The sequence below is a fragment of the Protopterus annectens genome, chromosome 7.part1 (assembly GCF_019279795.1).
Source record: "Protopterus annectens isolate FY-2018-M chromosome 7.part1, PAN1.0, whole genome shotgun sequence".
In the NCBI taxonomy this organism is placed as follows: domain Eukaryota; kingdom Metazoa; phylum Chordata; order Ceratodontiformes; family Protopteridae; genus Protopterus; species Protopterus annectens.
Window position 1 is genome coordinate 360,623 of NC_056740.1, and position 21,176 is coordinate 381,798.

General features: G+C 37.1%; 1 protein-coding gene across 1 annotated transcript in view; it reads right to left on the reverse strand.

Moving 5' to 3' along the window:
* Window positions 1-21,176, reverse strand: part of LOC122807520 (collagen alpha-1(VII) chain-like) — a gene marked incomplete at its 3' end in the record, with an annotated part of 926,266 nt that overhangs the window by 352,151 nt on the left and 552,939 nt on the right. Inside the window, exon 12 of the mRNA XM_044078445.1 lies at window positions 13,242-13,388. Within this exon, the coding sequence (XP_043934380.1) occupies window positions 13,242-13,388 (147 nt within the window). The remainder of the gene's footprint in view (window positions 1-13,241; window positions 13,389-21,176) is intronic.

Consider the following 21,176-nt stretch of genomic DNA (forward strand, 5'->3'; position numbering starts at 1 on the left):
TGAGTTTACTGCTTAAAAGTATCATTGAAGAACTGAAACTGTGTAAACCAAAAGATAAGATTGAAATTGGAGTAAAAGGAACCAAAGAACTACCCAAAGTACTAGAGAATGATATACAAAAAGGGGAAATTCCAGTGATTTACAAATACCTAAGATGGTACCTAGTAAGAAATAAGTTGGCAGGAACCATACCAGTGTAAGCATCATGGCTATAGAAATACAAAGATATACGGTAAAATAATTAACTGAGATGTAGAACATGAATGCAGTAATCATTTCAGAAAGATACACAAGAGTCAAAATAAAGTTTAACAGAAACATCTGTATGTATTAGAAGCCAAAAAGAAAGAGTAAATTTGAAATGTGTGTAGATATTGTTAAAAATGCAGTATATACCTTGAGCAGTAGCAGAACAACTGTTGGTCAGGAGATCTGATTTTTAAAGACACAGTTATTAAATGTAAGTCTGATATTGGTACAGAAAAAGCAATATATACCATAATACATGTTTACGGTGTTTTACAGTAGTGTGGACAAGTATCCCTTTGCTTTTGACATGTTCAAGCCACAAACTGAAGCATGTGGTATATGCATGGCCTGATTGCTAATACAAGTTCAGAAAATAGAGATTGCTGTGTTGACCAGTGTTGTTAGACAAGTACTTGAAATAACCAAAAACTCTGGGTGACACTGCCTGTGAAATGCCACGTATGATTTACAGAATGCATACTCTACATACCACTCAACTGTACTAAATTCCTTGGTATTTACCAATTTTGAGATCAAAATAATGGGGTGCCACAAATTCATGAGTAACCCCTTCAATTCCTGAATCTCACAGTTGTTTTTTTTTAATTTTTTTTTTTGGAATGAAGTTGTTGCTGATGCCATCACATGTGGGGCATGGACAAAGATGTCAGTTTCGTGGCAGACTGCTAGCCTGTCGGAATTTGGCTAGGGCTTGAGGGGTGTGTTCACAGTACTGAGTCTGTCTGTTTACTTTTTTCTTATATTTGGTCATTCATTTGTTGACTTGGCTCAAAGTTTGATCTTAGGCAATTGCCTGGATGATGGATCTGGTTGCTTGGCTTGCTGGTCTGGACTGGAGGATTTAATTAGGAGCACTAGCAGCAGCCAGCAAGCAAGCAATCAGCAGTGCCAGCAACACACACAAACTTGTGGAGCAGAGAGGATCTCAGGATCAGGACAGGAGGATGACTGTCAAGTTTCTTTTTTTTTTTTTTGTTTTAAAATCAAGGTCCAGACCATCACCGTACACAGTATAGTACACACACACACACACACACACACACACACACACACACACACACACACACACACACACGCACACGCACACGCATGCATACACATGCACACACACGCGCACACACACACACATGCACGCGCGCACACACACACACACACACAAACACACAGACACACGTGCACAAAGACGCGCGCACACACACACACACACACACACACACACACACACACACACACACACACACACACACACACAGTCTGCTGTCCATCTGTACTCCGTACTACTACTACTACTTTTTTACAGTACTTTTTAGTTAAGTGTAGCAGTGGCAGCAGTGAGCTGCAGAGTGCAGAGTTGCAGACTCAGACCGGTCCACCAGGCCAGCGACACAACCTTCTTTACAGTGCAGTGCCAGCCAGTGACCCTCACCCTGTTCCTCTCTCCAGAGAAAATGAGAACATTTATATCGATTAGCTCTATAGTTTTTCTTTTTTTTTGCATTTGTAATTATTATTAATTCCATCTATGAAGCCATCTGCGTAGCTCTATAGTTTTTCCTTTTTTGCACTTGTAATTATTAATTTCACCTATGAAGCCATGTGCGTAGCTCTATAGTTTTTCTTTTTTTTGCACTTGTAATTATTATTAATTCCACCTATGAAGCCATGTGGGTAGCTCTATAGGTTTTCTTTTTTTTTTGCACTTGTAATTATTATTAATACCACCTATGAAGCCACGTGCGTAGCTCTATAGTTTTTCTTTTTTTTGCACTTGTAATTATTATTAATTCCACCTATGAAGCCATGTGTGTAGCTCTAAAGTTTTTCTTTTTTTGCACTTGTAATTATTATTAATTCCACCTATGAAGCCATGTGCATAGCTCTATAGTTTTTCTTTTTTTTGCACTTGTAATTATTATTAATTCCGCCTATGAAGCCATGTGCGTAACTCTATAGTTTTTCTTTTTTTTGCACTTGTTGTAATTATTATTAATTCCACCTATGAAGCCATGTGTGTAACTCTATAGTTTTTCTTTCTTTTGCACTTGTCGTCATTATTATTAACTCCACCTATGAAGCCATGTGCATAGCTCTATAGTTTTTCTTTTTTTGCACTTGTAATTATTAATTCCACCTATGAAGCCATGTGCATAGCTCTATAGTTTTTCTTTTTTTTGCACTTGTAATTATTATTAATTCCACCTATGAAGCCATGTGCGTAGCTCTATAGTTTTTCTTTTTTTTGCACTTGTAATTATTATTAATTCCACCTATGAAGCCATGTGCGTAGCTCCATAGTTTTTCTTTTTTTGCACTTGTCATAATTATTATTAATTCCACCTATGAAGCCATGTGCGTAGCTCTATAGTTTTTCTTTTTTTGCATTTGTAATTATTATTAATTCCACCTATGAAGTCATGTGCGTAGCTCTATAGTTTTTCTTTTTTTGCAGTTGTAATTATTATTAATTCCACCTATGAAGCTATGTGCATAGCTCTATAGTTTTTCTTTTTTTTGCACTTGTAATTATTATTAATTCCACCTATGAAGCCATGTGCATAGCTCTATAGTTTTTTTTTTGCACTTGTAATTATTATTAATTCCACCTATGAAGCCATGTGCGTAGCTCTATAGTTTTTCTTTTTTTGCACTTGTAGTAATTATTATTAATTCCACCTATGAAGCCATGTGCGTAACTCTATAGTTTTTCTTTTTTTTACACTTGTAATTATTATTAATTCCACCTATGAAGCCATGTGCATAGCTCTATAGTTTTTTCTTTTTTTTGCACTTGTTGTAATTATTATTAATTCCACCTATGAAGCCATGTGCGTAGCTCTATAGTTTTTCTTTTTTTTGCACTTGTTGTAATTATTATTAATTCCATCTATGAAGCCATGTGCATAACTCTATAGTTTTTCTTTTTTTTGCACTTGTCATAATTATTATTAATTCCACCTATGAATCCATGTGCGTAGCTCTATAGTTTTTCTTTTTTTGCACTTGTAATTATTAATTCCACCTATGAAGCCATGTGCGCAGCTCTATAGTTTTTCTTTTTTTTGCACGTGTCGTAATTATTATTAATTCCACCTATGAAGTCATGTGCGTAGCTCTATAGTTTTTCTTTTTTTTGCACTTGTAATTATTAATTCCACCTATGAAGCCATGTGCGTAGCTCTATAGTTTTTTTTTTGCACTTGTTGTAATTATTAATTCCACCTATGAAGCCATGTGCGTAGCTCTATAGTTTTTCTTTTTTTTGCACTTGTAATTATTATTAATTCCACCTATGAAGCCATGTGCGTAGCTCTATAGTTTTTCCTTTTTTGCACTTGTAATTATTAATTTCACCTATGAAGCCATGTGCGTAGCTCTATAGTTTTTCTTTTTTTTTGCACTTGTAATTATTATTAATTCCACCTATGAAGCCATGTGGGTAGCTCTATAGGTTTTCTTTTTTTTTTTTGCACTTGTAATTATTATTAATACCACCTATGAAACCGTGTGCGTAGCTCTATAGTTTTTCTTTTTTTTTGCACTTGTAATTATTATTAATTCTACCTATGAAGCCATGTGTGTAGCTCTATAGTTTTTCTTTTTTTGCACTTGTAATTATTATTAATTCCACCTATGAAGCCATGTGCATAGCTCTATAGTTTTTCTTTTTTTTGCACTTGTAATTATTATTAATTCCGCCTATGAAGCCATGTGCGTAACTCTATAGTTTTTCTTTTTTTTGCACTTGTAATTATTATTAATTCCACCTATGAAGCCATGTGTGTAACTCTATAGTTTTTCTTTCTTTTGCACTTGTCGTTATTATTATTAACTCCACCTATGAAGCCATGTGCGTAGCTCTATAGTTTTTCTTTTTTTGCACTTGTAATTATTAATTCCACCTATGAAGCCATGTGCATAGCTCTATAGTTTTTCTTTTTTTTGCACTTGTAATTATTATTAATTCCACCTATGAAGCCATGTGCGTAGCTCTATAGTTTTTCTTTTTTTTGCACTTGTAATTATTATTAATTCCACCTATGAAGCCATGTGCGTAGCTCCATAGTTTTTCTTTTTTTGCACTTGTCGTAATTATTATTAATTCCACCTATGAAGCCATGTGCGTAGCTCTATAGTTTTTCTTTTTTTGCACTTGTAATTATTATTAATTCCACCTATGAAGCCATGTGCGTAGCTCTATAGTTTTTCTTTTTTTGCACTTGTAATTATTATTAATTCCACCTATGAAGCTATGTGCATAGCTCTATAGTTTTTCTTTTTTTTGCACTTGTAATTATTATTAATTCCACCTATGAAGCCATGTGCATAGCTCTATAGTTTTTTTTTTGCACTTGAAATTATTATTAATTCCACCTATGAAGCCATGTGCGTAGCTCTATAGTTTTTCTTTTTTTTGCAATTGTTGTAATTATTATTAATTCCACCTATGAAGCCATGTGCGTAACTCTATAGTTTTTCTTTTTTTTACACTTGTAATTATTATTAATTCCACCTATGAAGCCATGTGCGCATAGCTCTATAGTTTTTCTTTTTTTTGCACTTGTTGTAATTATTATTAATTCCACCTATGAAGCCATGTGCGTAGCTCTATAGTTTTTCTTTTTTTTGCACTTGTTGTAATTATTATTAATTCCACCTATGAAGCCATGTGCATAACTCTATAGTTTTTCTTTTTTTTGCACTTGTCATAATTATTATTAATTTCACCTATGAATCCATGTGCGTAGCTCTATAGTTTTTCTTTTTTTGCACTTGTAATTATTAATTCCACCTATGAAGCCATGTGCGTAGCTCTATAGTTTTACTTTTTTTGCACTTGTAATTATTATTAATTCCACCTATGAAGCCATATGCGTAGCTCTATAGTTTTTCTTTTTTTGCACTTGTAATTATTATTAATTCCACCTATGAAGCCATTTGCATAGCTCTATAGTTTTTCTTTTTTTTGCACTTGTCGTCATTATTATTAATTCCACCTATGAAGCCATGTGCGTAGCTCTATAGTTTTTCTTTTTTTTGCACTTGTAATTATTATTAATTCCACCTATAAAGCCATGTACGTAGCTCTATAGTTTTTCTTTTTTTGCACTTGTAATTAGTATTAATTCCACCTATGAAGCCACGTGCATAACTCTATAGTTTTTCTTTTTTTTGCACTTGTAATTATTATTAATTTCACCTATGAAGCCATGTGCGTAGCTCTATAGTTTTTCTTTTTTTGCACTTGTAATTATTATTAATTCCACCTATGAAGCCATGTGTGTAGCTCTATAGGTTTTTTTTTGCAATTGTAATTATTATTAATTCCACCTATGAAGCCATGTGCGTAACTCTATAGTTTTTCTTTTTTTTGCACTTGTCGTAATTATTAATTCCACCTATGAAGCCATGTGCGTAGCTCTATAGTTTTTTTTTTTTTGCACTTGTAATTATTATTAATTCCACCTATGAAGCCATGTGCGTAGCTCTATAGTTTTTCTTTTTTTTGCACTTGTCGTAATTATTATTAATTCCACCTATGAAGCCATGTGCATAGCTCTATAGTTTTTTTTTTTGCACTTGTAATTATTATTAATTCCACCTATGAAGCCATGTGCTCAGCTCTATAGTTTTTCTTTTTTTTGCACGTGTCGTAATTATTATTAATTCCACCTATGAAGTCATGTGCGTAGCTCTATAGTTTTTCTTTTTTTTGCACTTGTAATTATTAATTCCACCTATGAAGCCATGTGCGTAGCTCTGTAGTTTTTTTTTGCACTTGTTGTAATTATTAATTCCACCTATGAAGCCATGTGCGTAGCTCTATAGTTTTTCTTTTTTTTGCACTTGTAATTATTATTAATTCCACCTATGAAGCCATGTGCGTAGCTCTATAGTTTTTCTTTTTTTTGCACTTGTAATTATTGTTAATTCCACCTATGAAGCCATGTGCGTAGCTCTATAGTTTTTCTTTTTTTTGCACTTGTAATTATTATTAATTCCACCTATGAAGCCATGTGCGTAGCTCTATAGTTTTTCTTTTTTTTGCACTTGTCGTAATTATTAATTCCACCTATGAAGCCATGTGCATAGCTCTATAGTTTTTCTTTTTTTTTTTGCACTTGTAATTATTATTAATTCCACCTATGAAGCCATGTGCGCTGCTTATGTGCTTCTGCTTCTGAGTTCTCTCTCCAGCTTGTGTACCCATTGTGATAGTGGTGCCTGTAACCTGTTGCCTATAAATAGTATGCTTACTTTTGTTCAAGTCAAGATTGTTTAATTGAATTTGTTGCTGTTGGCTGTTGTGTTGCTGTGTTGAGAGTCAGACGTCTCCGTCTGTAGCATTTGTTGCTGTGACTGTCATTGTCTTTTTTTTTTCATTTTAACTTAGTTTCCCAGTCTGCAGTCACAATCCTAGTACACACAGCTCAGACTCCTCCTCCCCATGACAGTACAAGTAAATGTAATGCCAGTTCAGCAATCATTTTTCCTTACACTGTGTCATTCACAAATGCCGCATTTATGTATAAGACCCTGTGGGGAAACAATCACTGTGGTGGGATTAAATTACTTACAATCCACATACACTTAGTTTTATTTTTTAAATGGTCAACTCATAGTATGAGCAGCACCAACTACGAGAAAATCAAAGACAGTGGAACAAAATGAAAATTATGTGTTTCCTGAGGGGAATGTAAATACAGCTGGAACTGGGGGGGGGGTCAGAAACCTAATTCACAGTTAAGTGACTGTTGTGGAAAAGAAATAGTGTGACAGTTTACAAACAGTAGAGCTCAGACCTAATGGTGGACTCTCCTTCCATGTGTTACTGTGGCACGGACAACTGGTGACAAAAGTCATTTAATATTTGAGGTACTTTTTAGCAGTATTTTTGGAGGGATGCAAAAATATTGGCTTAAATGGTGCTTACTACTTTATTGCTATTATTTTTCTTAATTTAAAAGAAACCAATTTAAGATAGAAAGTGTTTTCAGTTTTGTGTTTTACTGTTGGATGTTGTGTTACCTTTTTATTGGTGCTAATGTACCACCATGCATAGTTATGATCATTCTCGTTGTATGTTGTTACTTCTATTCCTTTGTTGTTGACTGTTATTGTGATATAATATTTTACGTAGAGTTAATGGTGATATGTTGTTTCTTCTATTCCTTTGTTGTTGACTATTATTGTGATGTAATATTTTACGTAGAGTTAATGGTGAGAATGAAGATGAGGACATGCCAGAACATACAGTGGCAAAGTGTAGACCTGTGACTTCCATGGAGCATGTAATGCTGAGGTAGTGATATATATGTGTGTGTGTGTGTGTGTGTGTGTGTGTGTGTGTGTGTGTGTGTGGCAGTGAATGATATCTTGGTAACACCCACTTAGAGAGTGATTTATCCAGTGCACCATAGAAGGTGCAAGAGCATTTTAGGACACAACAGTATATACACAAGCAAGCGGTATTGTATCTGTGACATCTCTGGACATACCTGTCAATCTCTCAGAGCAAGAAACATGGACAAAGCCAAGAATAATTGTGGGACAAAGGCCCAAAAATAGGGACATATTTTAAATATTGCTCCTGTAAACTCAGATGGTTGTTAGAATAACAGGATTTGTATTATTATGTATTTTCCTGAGAGATATGAAGTCTGAAATTCAAATGTCTGCTGACTGTCATTGTTTATTATTATTTAGTGACTTCAAGCTTCATCTTGGCATCCCACAGTTTCATTGGAGTGGTGGGGTTACATGATTATGTATGCAAATGTTATGTTAATCAGTGTCCCGATTTTTTTTTTGTCAGTTGTACTACTTTTCATGGTCCTTTGGCAGATTTGTGATATTTCCAGGTTGAGAGGTATAGTACTGTATGTTACAGAGTAATATATTGATTAGGACACCCAGTAGTATAAGTGAAGCAGATCATCTGATTAATAAGTCTGTTAATATTGAGTTGCAGCAGCATACCTAAATTACAACACAGACAAGTCACAAACAAATACCACATAATTGTGAATAGTCAACTGCATATATACTGCAAATACATAAAAATATTTTTAAAAATACACAGTACAGTACATAAACAAATGATTGTTCAAAAATACAGCTTTCAAAACACAGCATGTATGCATTAGGTTGCTGACAGGTTCAGAAGCATGGTAAGTTGAAAATTATATATAAAGATCTTCACTGCTTAAACCAAATGATCAACTGGATTCACTGTCCCCTTCAAATAACCAAAGAAGCAGTAGTTACAAGGTCTAATGGCAAGTTCTACTCAGTGCTTGATATTAACGAGGGATTCAGACAAATTAGGAACATAAAACAAGCTCATAGTTTTTAATATTCCATTAGGCAGATTTAGAATATTATGATTGTTTATGGAATTTTTACAGCTCCCGAACTATTCCAAACAGTTGTGGTAGAGAACAGGGTTGGGGGGGTTCTGTAAAATGATTATGATTTATGTCTTATTAAAGATCATGTGCAAAGGGTTTTCTGCCTCTTCTTTTTGCTGCAGTTATGCTCTCATCTTTTAAAGTGCATTTTCTAATTCTAAAATATGTCATTTTAACTTTGCTTACATCAGTGGAGCTATATTTATTACGTTTGAAAATGCTTATGTTTGTATGTAGTGTATGTTGAACAGTTGCTTCCTGATTCTGTGTTACCTGTAGCACCTTCTGATGACATCATAAGAGGGGCAAACTATGTGCAGTTCAATACCCTGAGGCACTAAATTGAAGGCAGTCTCACTATGGCAAGAACAGGTTTTGAGATTCTACATCATTCAATGTTACCAAATCTCATTACCTGTTCTGAATGTAGGCCAAACTTACTTGAGGACTTGGTGGAGTAGTTGAGTCTGGTCAATGTTCTCCAGTGCAGGATCTCCATCGAAATGTCAGACCTGGTATCAATGGCAGGGAGTTACAGCTGACATACAGGTGGAGGTACACTGCCATGAGGCTCTCCAATGCAGGAGATACACCAGTAAATTGGTGTGGCTGACATACCTGTATTCTTCCTGTCCAAGACAAGGCATGGGCTTGAGGGGGGCACTATTTCACCAGGGAATTAAATCTACTTTTGAAAACAGAACACTACAAACCATCCCCACAGGAGTCTGGGGGATGGCTCACTCTAAACTATACCACATGTGCATGGTTCCAGATTCCCCTGAATCCCAAAGAATGCAGTATGGCTCCACGTTTACTTGGAATATGATACTGCAGGCAGTCTGACTTCCCACTACGTTACCGTAGGAGGTCTAGCTTCCCACCAGGACCTGCTTGCTGTACCTAGTCCCGCATACAGATGGAGGTTCTGCCTGGCTGAAAATCCCATTCAGTTCACTGAACATTTCTCATTCTGGCACTGATCCAGTCAAAGTATAACACAGACAGGCTGTCACAGTAATGATTTACATGCCCATAGTTTAACAGTGATCATCCTATGACAAGTAGCTTTTTATTATGGTGTTGTATCTGGGTTAGGAAAGCATTATACACTTTAGTAGAATCTTATCCTCATCCGTTTCTGTTTTGTTACTTTTTCTTTGAATAAAAATGCATTTAGTTATTTATTAATTTATTGCCTAACTAACAGGCTGACACTTTGTGTAGCAGTTTGTGTCACTTTATGTGTTGAAATCTGCTGCAGAGTATTGAAAACGTGTTTATCCACTAGCAGTAGTGTTAGTGGCACAACAGGTAGCATACTTGCCTTTGGTGCTGGAAGATCGGAAGGCTGTGGGTTTTATTCCCATACCAGGTACTTGGCTTAATTTTCCAGTACAGCATAAGGGAGTTGCTGCATCCATTAGGAGAATGCTATCCATAGGATGAGACCTTTAACTGAGATCCCATCTGCTTGACTATTTGGTAACTCAGGGGGAAGCAAGAGATCCCACAACACTTATCAAAACAGAGTAGCAGAAGTTCCCTGGTGCCCTAGCAAAATTTCCCCTATTCAACAATATCATCTTGGATCTCTCCAGAAAAGAGGACACTGGCTTAGTGGCACTAACCAGATCAACAAAGAGTATATAAATAAACAAATAAATAAATAATAAGGCGTTTACCATCCTATTGCATAATCAAAATAAAGGGCACCAGGACTCAGAATCAGGAAGTACATAGCAGGTGCTCAGCATACAGGATGTACAAACACAAGTGTATTAAACTTAATAAATTAATTCCAGTTGAGAAGCTAAAATTAAATCTACAAATCCAGTTTACATGATGATGACATAATTACTGCAAAAATGAATGGGGATAAAATATATCTGGACAAGATTGTGCAGTATAGTGGTACAGTGGTTAACATTGCTGCCTCACAGCAAGAGGTTCTCTGATTCAATTCTTGGCTGGAGTAACTCCTGTGTGGATTCTGCATGCGCTCCGTACATTTGTGTGGGTTTCCTCTGAGTACATTGGTTTCCTCCCACATCCCAAAGACGTGTCTGGAGTGTTTCTCCCTGGGCCTCTGCTGAAAATAGGCTCTGTCCTAGTCAGACCTTCCCGGTCAACAAATGTTAAATAAATAAAATCTTTAAGCTGCTAAACAGATTAAGGCAGAAGGGCTTAAATTTGAACACAAACAAGCAGCAAAAGTGTTTCAGCTTTCAGGTACATTGGCTTGGTTTTAACTTCGGATGGCTTCATACTAAGTCTAGATAAAATCAAACCATGTATAGATTTACAAAAACCTCAGGACATCACCTCACATGTGATTCCTTAGTAGGGTTCAATATATTCTCAAGTTAATTTCAAACTTATCAAAAACAATTTTACCTCCTAGGAAGCTACTAGATTATGATTCTGCTAGTTTTGGTTGATGAAACAACAGAAATGTTGTAAAATGCTTACAAAATGTGTTCTATAAGCTCCTATAACAATATCCTATAAAGTGACACACCCTATCACTCTGCAAAAATATGCTAGAGGGCAAGTACTTGGATGAGTTTGAGGACAAAACCATTTACTAATGACATATGGGCAAACAGTCTTGACTGACGTTCAGGCAAATTATGCACAGATTTGAAAAGATTACTGAGCATAGATTTAGATTATCAAAAACAAGATGACTACTTCCATAGTAAAAGACTTACAGCGGAATCAGTTTGTAAATTGATTCAAAGCATTTTTATTTTGCTTGTCCCCCACCTTTGAAGCATTTAAAGGAATAATTGCTAATCTTTCATTTTTTTTTCTTTATGTCTTCATTTCTGTACTGCCTGCCAATTATCAGCCCCTTCTCAGCCATATGATCCATTCATTCCATCTTCAACAACAGCAAGATTTGACCAAGGGGGCAATTGTATGAGTGACCATCGGGGAGGTTCAAGGATTTTTCCTATCTTTTGCAGCTATACATCCCTGTGCACACACAACTGTGCAGGAGAAAGGGGCATGCAATTGATTGTCTGTGATGGAGACTCCCTCAGTTCCACAGGAGATGTTGCCATCAAGTAGCCCTGCCCACTATCTCTGAAGCAAGTGAAATGATTTCCCTGTTCTCCACCAGGTAAATCATTGCTACTCCGTGTGTCCCCTAGTTGATGCAGCCCTTCCTTCACACAGGGAGAGGTGAGTGAGCAACATTCCTTCAATCCTCTCCCTCTCCCACCAGTCTCTTCTGGTGTCAGGGCCGCTAGTTGACCCTAGGTCACCTGGGTTACATTCAGGACAATATCCCTCTGCTCCATGGAGCCAGACCTGCCAAAATGTTTTTATGCAGATATGTGTATAAGTCTTACACTATAAAAGTCTATCGGGCTTCATGGGTGCATGGAAGAGGGAATCAAACTTTAATGAGGCACTACCACACACGTTTTCAAAAACGTGCATCACTGCAAGGACAGCCGATGGCTTTATTTCTTTTATCCCCAGTAGCTCAAAGTACCCTTTTGGGGTTCTGAAAGCTTCATCAGGATATTCAGCTACCTTTCGTTCCTTTTATATTACGTACCTGATTATCCTTTTATTTTTCTCTGTGCCATCTCTGTTGTTCGTTTTAGCCTCCAGTTTTGTCAGCTTATTAAAAAAAATGAAATACAAGTAATTTTTTTGTTGCATATATTAATGGAAAAAAGTCCGGGCAACCAGACCTTTTTCCATTGGTATATGTTCAGATTTACAATGGGCACACTGATTGTGCTGACCAATCAGCATGCTGGTTTTTGAATATTAATGGCCATTCATTGTATAATGCATTTTATTTCAAATTCTTCCTGTTTATGTTTGAGGTTCAATAAAGATATTTAAAAATAGTAAGAGATATGTGATCACTTGAATTTTTGTCAATGCAAATGTTAAAGGTTCTTACTTCAACTAAATGAAGACTCATTAGTCCACATAATACAGATTAAACTTGTCAGCTGTCCTCTCATCTGTTTTTAATGTTTGCTTCCTTTATTTATTTCTGTTTATTGGAAATGCCACACTGAAACTTTGAGTCCCACCTACCCAGTCAGGCGAGGGATATAAACACTCCAAGAAATAAATGAGAGTAGAAACAGGGGACACCAAATAAAACATGGCCAAAACAAATAATTAACAGAACCACAAAAGGTTATTAAATAAAAAAAATCTAACTGACTTATAAGCAGAAGAGTGGGAAGAAATAGGCTGTTCACCACAGGCCTTGTTGCTTAAAGGAAAGAAAGGCCCAGGAATACTACAAGCTAGCAGCAAGAATGTGAAGATGGAACACAGACAGAGAAGAAAAGATAGTGAGGAAAGAATGAGTACAATGGGGTAAGCTGGGAGGGTACAAAATACTGAACTCAAGAGGGAAGTGGATAAGTTACTCTGGACAAGAGCCTTTAATAGGCAGTACGGGATGGACAGGACAAATATCCTGTCAATAAGGTGCACCATAACATATGCACTGAATGAAAAATATTGCTTAGAATGACAAGTCAAATGAAAAGTGAAAGGAAATATTGCGGTTGCTACCTGTTTTCACTCTGGTGGTCACAGGTGTTCCTTCAGTTAAGCCATACAGTGCATTTACTGTTACCACATAATCAGTGTTTGGGAGCAGATTCTGAATGAGGTAAGAGTCTCTGTTTGCTGCGATATCCACTTTCACAGTATCACGTCCTAAAAGGAGAAAAACAGAAATTACATTAAAATCCAATATGTCATCCATAACTCTGACATACAATGCATAATAACATAAAGATGAAGGCTGTACTAATGAAATGGTATTAGTGGAGTCTGCTAATAAGTACAGCAAAAAGCAGCAATAAAAGGCCACAAACAGCACGATATACAGAGATAAAAGGCTACATGAGCAGGCTAGTGGATGAAGATCATATAGCATTTAAAGATAAACACTAGAGAAAGAGACTGCATTATGTCTATTTTTATTTATTTAAAGCTGCTGTCTGGGATAGAACACTGATTCATTATTAATAGAACAGCAGTGATAGACCACACTGTAGCACATTGATTATATTTACCATTTCATATACCATGCATTAAGTACTCAAAAATATATTTTTTCAATAGATTTTGCAGCACTGTGAAAGATAAAAATGCAGCAGCTTGAAATACAAACATATACATCATACACTAACTGCAGGTTAGGACTATTTGGCCATTTAATTGTATAAATGACTGTTTAATCTTCACAACTCATCTGTCAACAACTACAACGCTGACAACTTAGCACTGACAAATATAAAAATAAGACAAAAAGTACTTTTTATGAGGGAGGAAAAACTACTAAGCCCCCCACATGTTGGGAGTCTACCTCGTGTTGAAACTAATTATTTTAACTTAGAAAACTCCTCACAACAACAACCTTGATCAACCAAACTATGGCTATAAATCATAAAGGTTAATGTGAGGTTTACACATTATGTGCACTTCATTGTAACCTTTTGGAATTCAGAGACATCCCGACCATGGTGCTTTTAGACAAACATGATGCACCACAGTGGGCTGTCTCCATGCTATATGCTAACGATGCAGTATGGAGGAGGGACTTATGATAATTAGCCATGTGCTTTCCCCCCAAACTGCCTGTTGTAAGGCATTTACTGAGTTGAACCAAAGATAAACCCTGCCAGAAATGCAATGGTCTGAAAATAACTCCAATAACCACTGGAATTTCACAGTCATGTTTATTGTGACACAGTATGTTTTGCTTGGCTGGTTATTTGTGGTATTACTCAATTATTGAACTGGGCATTTAGATTAACATGGCTATTCCCGGCCCCTTGCAGTGGTGAACCCAAGCAAAAGGCAGTGTTCATCCATCTCGGTAGAGATATGGGCTGAGAAGTTTAGTGGTAAGGTAGTCTTAGGGATGAGTGCATGGGTGTATGAGAGGGGCTGCATGTGTGTGTATGTGTGTGTGTGTGTGTGTGTGTGTGTGTGCGTGTGCGTGTGGTCAATGGTAGTAATGGAGTTAGTGAGGGGGAGAGTTAGGTGTGCGTGTGTGTGTGTGTGTGTGTGTGTGTGTGTGTGTGTGTGCGTGTGTGTGTGTGTGAGTGCGTGTGTGTGTGTGTGTGTGTGTGTGTGTGTGTGTGTGTGTATGTGTGTGCAGTGGCGGCTGGTGACTTCAAATCAAAGGGGGGCTGCAGGAGACAGCTGAATGGGTGGGGGTCAATGGGAATGGGTGTGGCCAACTAGAAAGGGTAGGGGCTATGATCAAACCCACAAAAACTGCAACTTTAATTAAATACGCTGCCCTGGGTGCCAAACCATCATTATGAGAGTCCAATCAAGAAAAAAGGAAAGTGAAGAAGAAAAAAAATATTTCAATCCATTGGCTGCATGGCAGCTTACTTAAATATCTAGATGGAAACAAAAAGGTTGTGAGGCATGAAAAAATAAATTACTTTTAAATACATTACTGGAATGCTAGTCAAAATCAAGTATAAGAAAAACAAGCAGCACTCAACTCAAACCACTTCTCCTTGCACTCCAGTTCTAATTATAATTTATATTCAGCTTTATTAAAGTACCAAGTAACATGCTGAAAGTAGCAATCTCTGTGATACCCCCACTTGTAAAAATGTTTCTTATCCCAAAAAGACCTGCTGCCTGACAACAACTATCTACTTGTTTCATGGAGAACACATGATCAAAGTAAAAAAAATGAAAAACAAACAGGAAACAAGCTCAAGATACATTGCTTAAAGGATTACTGCACAGGATATGGACCACACATGATAGATTGCCATTCTGTTTAGTTTGCAGGTAAAGCCTGTAATGAGCTCTTAAAATGATGTAATCCTGTCCTTTATTACAAATACTGTCATATGCATTTCAATACCCAAGGCTTATATGTTATCTAGTTATGTAAGTATTCTCTGCATGGCAACAACAGAAAGGCTTTCAATGTTGGCAATTTGTTAACAGTATGCTTATTAAAACTTACTTGCATCTTACAATCTCAGACAAGCTTACCAGATGGTCGTTAAAGCATTGCTACTTAAACACAGAGCAACAGGCACTTTCTGAATAATAAGCATAAATCAACAGTATAAAAATATGACAGAAACCAGAACATTCTGCAAAATCAAGGACAGATGAAAAGCCATTGTAGTACTTGTGTCTACCTTGGATGGGGGGATAGTATGCACACTTACACTGCATAACTGTTCCTTGCCTTGCTTGGACGCATCCAGAGTTACTACATGGGGGAGTGGGGTGCAACAAGTATGTCACAATTTGAAATGTCTATGGCTGACTGTGATGGCCCTGACACATTTGTCATATCTCTCAAACTCAGAGCAAGAAATCTGGACAAAGCCATACATAGAAGTGGGACAAAGGCCCAAAAATAAGGACAATTTTTAAATATTGCTCTTATAAACTTAGAAAGATAATAGAATAGTAGGTCTTGCATTAGTATGAATTTTCTGAAGGGTATGAAATCTGAAACAAATGTCTGTCATTATTTTCTAACTTCAGTCTTTAATGATTTGCCACTAATTTGCCAAAAAAAAAATACAAAATTTTATGAAAAATGGATCAAAAATGTGATTCAAAAATATAAAATAGACACACAATACAGCTGGAGAACCTGCAAAGAAGGGACACTTTTTAATATTAGTACTGCTAACTTGAGCGGCTGACAAAATAAAAGAATCTACATGCATTTCTGAAATAAAAGCAATCTATAACTGATTATTACAGTTGTTTATTAATTGTAAACCCTCCATGTTTTCTTCCAAAATTGCCATTTTGCGGAGAGATTATTAGGGAAAGAGCAACATTTTGAGCCAAAATCGGTTACAGTTGAAAGGTTTGGATATGCCTAATTCTATAAAGCAATTTATTTGCACGTACCTCTCAACCTGTTAATGCAAGAAATCTGGACAAGGCCAAATATATTGGGGGAACATATAAACAGTACTAAAAGTTGCTCTTGTATAAACTGAGACAGTTGATAGAATAACAGGTCTTGCTTTAGCATGCATTTTTCTGAAGGTTATGAATTCTGAAACTCAGTGTCTGTCATTACTTAGTGACCTCATTCCTAAATTATTTGACAGAAAACCACAAATTTTATGAGGAACAAACCAAAAATAAGAAGCAAAAATCTCTTCATTCTGCAAAAATCTGGACAGTTGAGAGGTATAGTTCAGCCGGGGCTGTCTGAGTTTGCTGCCCTTACCCCCCCTCACAAAATCATGGTCGAATGGAGCTCCCCCCCCCCCCCCGACAGCCATTCCAATGAACCATTACTTGGCTATTTCACCCCATTTACCATAAACACTAACCGGGAAAAGACAAAAAACAAAAACCATAAACACTAATGTGCATACTGCTTTACTTTTCCGATGATTTGGACTTCATTTGAAAGTTTTATTTTGCATTTTACAGCGCAAACACTAATAGATATCATATCTGCTAAACAAAGCAATGCAGTCTCAAAATGAAAACAGACTTAGCATTAAAACTTCTCTGTCCTTGAAAACTCACATTCACTGAAACAGCATTGAAACCCACATTCAAAGAAAATACATTTTGCCAGTGGCAGATTAACTTTGGGTTTGGGCTGTTTTCAAATCACAGGCCCCTTGCACATGAAACATACACATGCTCTTTCATATACCTTCCTGATTGTATTAAATTATATTCCTTGTACAATACAGTACAGTTTTAGGGGGTGTTTTAAATTTGTTTTGAAATTTTTCCAATAAACAATGAAACAAAATGCATGCACCAGTAATGACAAAACTGCCTAATTCAGAACATTTCCATCATAAAAGTCTACACAAACGTCTACAGTCCACCATTATCAGTACATATGCACAATCTCTGAAGTAAAAGTCATCTAAATAATTCCACATTAAAGAGATCTGTAACTAAAGAAGAGGCTGCTGTTAGCAAACAACTTTGTATTTCATTGTTTCATCTACAAATAAAGTGCCCATTACCCTTGAGGAATAAATTGCCTATCTTACACTAAAAAAATGATAAGCTAGCAATATTGCAATAGGGAATGGATGCCAAACCGATAACAGGCTCATAGTTACTAGGTATCTTCGCCAAAAAGGAGTGCAGCATCCACCCCCTTTGCAAAGTACAGTATCAGCAATGCATCTATCTACTGTGGGAGTAGAACCCACAGCCTTCTGCATCAAAAGCAAGTATACTACCTGTTGTGCTATTAACAAGGCAAGCAGACTCAGCATAAGCAGCACTAAACTTTTGCTCTCCTGCAGCTCTCAGCTCCTTGTAAAATCTACTCAATCAGCTGTATCTCTGAACTTTGCAGCAGAAAGAAATCTGGAAAAAGCCAAAATTTATTGTGGGGTGGGGGGCAAAAGCCCAAAAACCAGGGACACATTTTAAACATTGCTTGTATAATGTTGGAAAGTTGCTAGAATAAAATGCTGTGTTACCACCATATATTTCACTGCCAAGCCTTAAACCCAGGACCCTGTGCAAAACAGTCAGAGCAACATACCACTATGCCAAATCAGCTGTTTTGTGAAAGGAAGACGGAAACTTAAATGGCTACCATTTAGTGAATTCATTTCTCACCATAGCACAGCTGTCAACCTCTTAGCACAAAACACCTGAACAAAGCCAATAATGGATGAATACAGCCCCCAAACATTCTGTGAATTCAGTTCTCACCATAGCTCTCAACCTTAGCACAAAAAATCTGGATGAAGACAATAGTGGGGGAACACAATACCAAAAATAGGGACAAATTTCAAATATCCATCTTATACACTTAGAAAATTGCTAGAATAAAAGCTTTTGCGTTACCATGCACTTTCTGAAGAATATGAAGTCTGATATTCAACTGTGTGTCATTTTTAACATTTGTTAACCAGGAAAGTCTGACTTGAAACAAAAGCTAATTGTTAGCAGAGGCCCAGGGAGAAACACTCCAGACAGACACATGTCTTTGTAAAATGGGAGGACACTAGAGGAAACAAACACAGGGAGGGCATACAGACTCCACAGAAAAGGTAAGGCACCCCAGACAAGAATCAAACCACAGAACATGTAGCTGTCAGGCAATAATGCTACCATTGCACCAATCAGCTTTGCAAGGACACAAATACAGAAACCACAGATTTTATGAGGAATTGAACAAGTATGATGGAAAAATCTGCAATGTTTTTACAAATGGTGGTGGGTAGGGAATTCAGGCTCCTGCCACCTGGGCTCAAGGTACAGGGTTCAACCCTTATTCTCTACCCACCACCATGTAGCAACTGGGGCATTACACACACACACACACACACACACACACACACACACACACACACACACACACACACACACACACACACACACACACACACACACACACACACACACACACCAACACACACACACCCTGTCCTCTGCAGCTAAGTCCACAAAACGGCCGCCGATCCATGAATCCCCTGGCCCGTGCATAGGTCTCCCTCCACAAAACAGCTGCCCGTGCATGGGTCTCCCGCAAAAGATGGCTAGTCCCACAAGAGTAGTAGGCTGGAGCCTCCATCCTTTCAGTCTGTGCGGTCGTCACAGCACAGACCTTTGGGCTGGAAGGGTGGAGTTTCCTGCCTTTCCTATTCGGACTGCCTAACAGAGCAGTCTGGAGCTCTGGAATGAGCACACATGCGTGCATGGAGTTCTCAGGAACCATGCACGAATGCGTGGAGTCCGTGAATTTTTTTTTTTCAATTTTTTTTTTATTTTTTCAATTTTATTGCACAGGTGGGGGGCTGCAGGATGGGGGAGGCTGTAGTCCTGCAGTCCTATAGCACGAGCTGCCCGTGTGTGTGTGTGTGTGTGTGTGTGTGTGTGTGTGTGTGTGTGTGTGTGTGTGTGTGTCTGTGTACAAAGGTGAATGAATGAGTGTGCCTGTGAATGTGACTGCGTGGCTGGTGTGTGTGTGTATGTGTATATTGGGGCATCTGCCATACTTCCACACATCACTAGACCAATGAGCAGAGTCTTCCACAGTGGGTGTGGGGAACCACTAGTTACCAGGGATACCTCTTAAATCTCACGCCTGAGTCATACATAAACAGGATGGGGATTGGGGGTGGGGGAAAACACTAGCTACAAGGACAAAGTCTTAAGCTACATGCTTTAACAGCACACATGGTCATAGGAATACTAAACATCAAGGGATTACTCTTCATAATGTGCCTGAAAGGCACTTAAACATAATGTGGGCCTGGGGAAGAACAGACACCAGGGGTGCTCTGTAAGGTTTCCCCTAAGGGAACTTATTTAAAGAAAACATGGTGTGGGGAACCACTAGATACCAATAATAAGTAAAGAACCTTAAAAGACACTAAAAGGGATTCCAACCATGTACTTTCTTACAGAGGACATTAGTCTTCTGTGCTACCACTAGATACCAGTGATAACAACTTAAAATAAATAACTGAAGGAAATAAATTAAGCATAAAATGGGGGAAGAGACTTGAACCCAGCACCACTAACACAAACAAATTTCAGCATTAACCAACTGCACTGATACATTATTGCAGCAGGTTTTTAAATATATATCTATATCTAGCTATCTATCTATATATGTGTGTGTGTGTGTATGTGTGTGTGTATACACACACACAAACACATATATATATATATATATATATATATATATATATATGTGTATATATATATATATATATATATATATATATGTATATATATATATATGTGTGTGTGTGTGTGTGTGTGCATATGTGTGTGTGTGAGGGAGAGCATGTTAGGCATAATGCAATGCCTGCAACAGTTTGTTTCTTATGAGGGAACTGGACAGGGAATCTTAAGCATACCTCTTAATCTCACAGAGCAAGACATCTGATAAAAGTAATAATGAAACAAAATCATGGATGGCTTGTAAGTATTCTTCCTATGAACATTGAAAGTTGCTAGGATAGCACCTTCTGCACTAGCCTGCATTTACTGAAGGATATGAAGTGTGAAACTCAAGTGTCTGACATTAAAGACTGACTGTAATCATCCATGAATTACCTGGCAGGTAAAAAGGAGACACCGTGGACATTCTGACAACAAGATCAGGTATGGAATATGTGGTATGTGTGCTTTACTTTGTGTTTGTATGTGTGGGATCATATTTATCATCAAAAAACTGGTGTAGCAATGGGGACATCTACTGTTAATACATATGCAAACATAGCTGTAGCGAAATGGGATGAGGAATATATTTTTAATAATATGTATGAGTTTAGTGATAAGGTTCTCTTTTTTAAGCACTTTGTTGATGATATCTTTCTACTGTGGGGTTGAGATTGCTCTCAGTTGGCTTTATTTATTAATTATTTGAATCATACGTCTGACTTTTCACATTTCACTGCAGAATATTCTACAGAGATCATCCACTATTTAGATATCAGTTTAATAAAGGATGGCATTAATATAACAACCTCTAGTTATAGA